At 34.1% G+C, this 3,358-nt stretch overlaps 1 protein-coding gene across 1 annotated transcript; it reads left to right on the top strand.

The window, feature by feature from the left end:
• Nucleotides 1–1,605: 1,605 nt before the first annotated feature.
• On the top strand, nt 1,606–2,535 carry LOC115967021 (glutathione S-transferase T3-like). The gene is made up of 2 exons (XM_031086131.1): nt 1,606–2,064; nt 2,155–2,535. Exons 1-2 carry the CDS (start codon nt 1,606–1,608, stop codon nt 2,533–2,535), a joined length of 840 nt encoding a protein of 279 aa, XP_030941991.1.
• Nucleotides 2,536–3,358: the final 823 nt, after the last annotated feature.

The following is a 3,358-nucleotide window of genomic DNA, read 5'->3' as shown; positions in this document are numbered from 1 at the left end:
CCCTGTTTCATTCCTGAGTTAATCCTCTCATCTTCTCTCTTCCTCTGGTTCTTTTCAGCTCTTGCTCGTTGTTATCATCACCGGAAATTATGTGATCGGTTTGGAGTTTTTGCAGCATCGTGAGGAGGGTGAATCAATCCGCTTTGGGCAATTTTATCTAAGAAGGTATGAGTTTTTCTCATTGAGTTTTTTTTTTTTTTTTTTTTTTTTTTTTTTTTTTTTTTTTTTTTTTTTCAGTTTCAAGAAATATTCTTAAGAGTTTCTCTAAACTAATTTTTTTTTTTTTAAGGGTTTCTTGTTTCAAATTTTTTCTGGTTTGGGCTTTTTTTTAGGGATTCTTCGGACACACCCGAATTCCTATTTCTCCCCTGTTTCGGACTGCTTGAACAGAGTATATATGTTCTTGAGGAAACTTAGAAGTGGATATAATTTTTTTATGCATTATTTCATGGTGGGTTTGTGCATTGAGGAATTTTTTTTCTATGACAGATCGTTGTTGGTCTTCAGTTTTTCAGAGTTAATATGCAACGTTCTAATTCTTCCAATTTTCATGAACATCACCAACAGGTTTGGTTTTTTTTTTCTTTTTTTGGTTTATTAATAAATTGCTAATTAAATTTGCAAGATTTTTTTTTTTTTTTTAATTAGTAGCCTGTCACTGGAACTTACGCATTATGTATGAGTGTATGTCCAATTATATATGGGAATCTTTGCTCATTTGTTTTCTAAAAGCTTTAATTTTGTTGTATTGAAAATTTTTTAAACCAATGTTTTCACTAGCTTATTGGCCAATTTTAGGATCTATACAGGCAATCCTAAGTAATCTGTTTCTTAATGTAGTAGTGTTAACTATTAAAATTAGTCCATCTATTTCAGCACAGGAAGACTATGTACATTCTGTGAATTGCCGTGTTACTGGCAGATATTTTTGCTTGTGAAGACTACCTTTTGTCTTTCCGGTAATGACCTTGCTGTGAATTAAAAGACTTTATTTTTCAGTGTCAAACCTTTTGTTTTAGGGAACAATAATATTTTGCATTGGTTTTTAGGAAATGTGGTCTTTGAAGAACTTCCAAGTTGATCCAAACTATTCTTTTTCAATTGGTTGTGTTTTGTACTTATGTATTGGTTATATAATTATTTTTTGGTTCTGTACATTCTGTCCACTTTGCATTGGTATGGTAACAACTCTAGGTATTTGGTTTTGGCACTTTGTTAAGGAACCGCAAATTGTGTGAAGTACCTATTATGGTTATTAAGCTGAAAGTTTGGTCTGGGGCCTGTTCGTCTTGCCCATTATTCATGTGCTTTCCAGGCACATTTAACCAAACCAAACCACATGGTGTTAAATTATTTTGTTGCATATTCCTGATTTTCTGTCTCACATGGTATCTCATAAGACTTATTTTGGGGAGTGCCCAGGTGTGGGGGTGGGGGTGGTCAATGGTTGGGAGGAGGGGTAACTACCTGGTTTGAAGTCATCTTGTCTTTGTATAGCTGAAGTGCATGCAATAGTTGGAATAACTCATTTTCTTTCACCATCCCATCTAAGTTCTTGCACCTTCAGTTCCCCCATATCTAAATTACTTTGGTGTTTGTTAGGTGATGGACTCACGAAATCCCTTCTTCCTTGACATTTTACAAGACAAGGAACAAGGTTTTGAGTCCTTTGATAGTAGTATTTTGATGTCTACTCCGCATTTAGACGTGAATGTCCATCAATCTCCGCCTGAAGTTGAAATGGGACAATTTACACCCCCCATTGCAAAAAAATCAACTACTAAGAGAAGTCAACGGGGAAACAACTTCACAGTAGATGAAGACATTAAGCTAGTATCGGCGTGGCTTAATGTTAGCTTAGATGCCGTGATATCGACGGACCAAAAACACACAACATTTTGGGATAGAATTTGGTCCACCTTCCACAATGACAAAAAATTTAACCGCTCCAAAGATTCTTTATGTAGTCAGTGGTTAACAATTCAAAGGGAGACCAACAAGTTTTGTGGATACTTGGCCCAAATTGAGAACCGGAACGAAAGTGGTAAAACTGAGCATGACAAGGTAATTCAACTCAACATCTAATATGTATTGTATATCAATGCACTTTTAGTTCTATGATACTCATTATTTTAAATTTTTTTACTTTTATAGATTGAAGATGCAAAAACTATGCATAAAGAAAATAGCAAAAATGCATTTCAATTGGAACATTGTTGGAGAATTTTGAGGAATGAAGCTAAATGGTTGCTTCAAAGAGATAATTTGAAGGTCCGCCCTAGACAACCAACCACACAATCTTGTAATACTTTTGCAAACTCAATAAATTTGGATGAAGATAATAATGAGATGAACTCCGGAGAAACCTTGGAGAGACCCATAGGCAAGAAGGCCGAGAAGGAGAAATTAAAGAAAAGAAAGAATTGTGATGATGTGGTCCCAATACTTTCCTCCCAATTGGACGAAATCAAGGAAGAAAAAATGAGAATGCATGAAGAGAAAAAAGAAAGTATGCGCATTGCATTAGAAGAATGAAGAGAGTTTATGCGCATTGCATCCGAAGAACGAAGAGAGTTGATTCGTATCAAAGAAGACAAGAATGAAGTAGAAAAGAGGAAAGCGGAAGATGAAATTATGATGAAAGATACAAGAACCATGGATCCTGAGCAAAAAGAATACATTTGCCTACGTCATTTGGAAATCTTGGAGAGGTTAAAGTCTAAATTCCCATCATCATCATAATTTTTATATTATTATTGACAATATCTAATTAAGTAATATTTTGTATAGTGCAAAGATACTAGCACATGGTTGACATAGATGGTTTGATGTTAGACATCTCTTTTGTAGTATTTACTTGTACAAGGAACATGATTATTCAATTTCTAATCATGTTAGATATATTTTTGTAATCTTCACTTGTGCAAGGCTGTGATGTCTCCTTCTGTAAGCCTGTACTATTTTCTCTCAATGACTGAAGTTGGTGGAAAAATATTGTTGTCATGCTGTGTTGGAATTGGTTGTGTTGGAATTGCTCTATTCTCTTTAGTAGGAATTCCTAATACAGAATACAAGATGTCACATTTTTTAAGTTTGAATGATGACCATATGAATGATGGAAAACAATGGAAATCTGCTTGTGAACTTAGATATAATATTAATTTTTTGTGATGCAGGACAAAGTTTAGAAAAGCTCAAATGGGCACTTTCTCAAATAAGCTAGTTTGGGTTGTCTTTGCAAACAAAATTAAAATACTGCTTACAATTTTTGATAGATGAAAGATGACATCTAATTTTGTAAATACAGATGCGAAGTTACATAGATAGATAGATAGAAATATTGTTTGATTCATGCAAG

This window comes from Quercus lobata, chromosome 2 (assembly GCF_001633185.2).
Source record: "Quercus lobata isolate SW786 chromosome 2, ValleyOak3.0 Primary Assembly, whole genome shotgun sequence".
NCBI classification, from domain to species: Eukaryota; Viridiplantae; Streptophyta; class Magnoliopsida; order Fagales; family Fagaceae; genus Quercus; species Quercus lobata.
The sequence above is the reverse complement of the archived record's forward strand: the minus strand, read 5'-3'. Positions and strand labels throughout refer to the sequence as shown.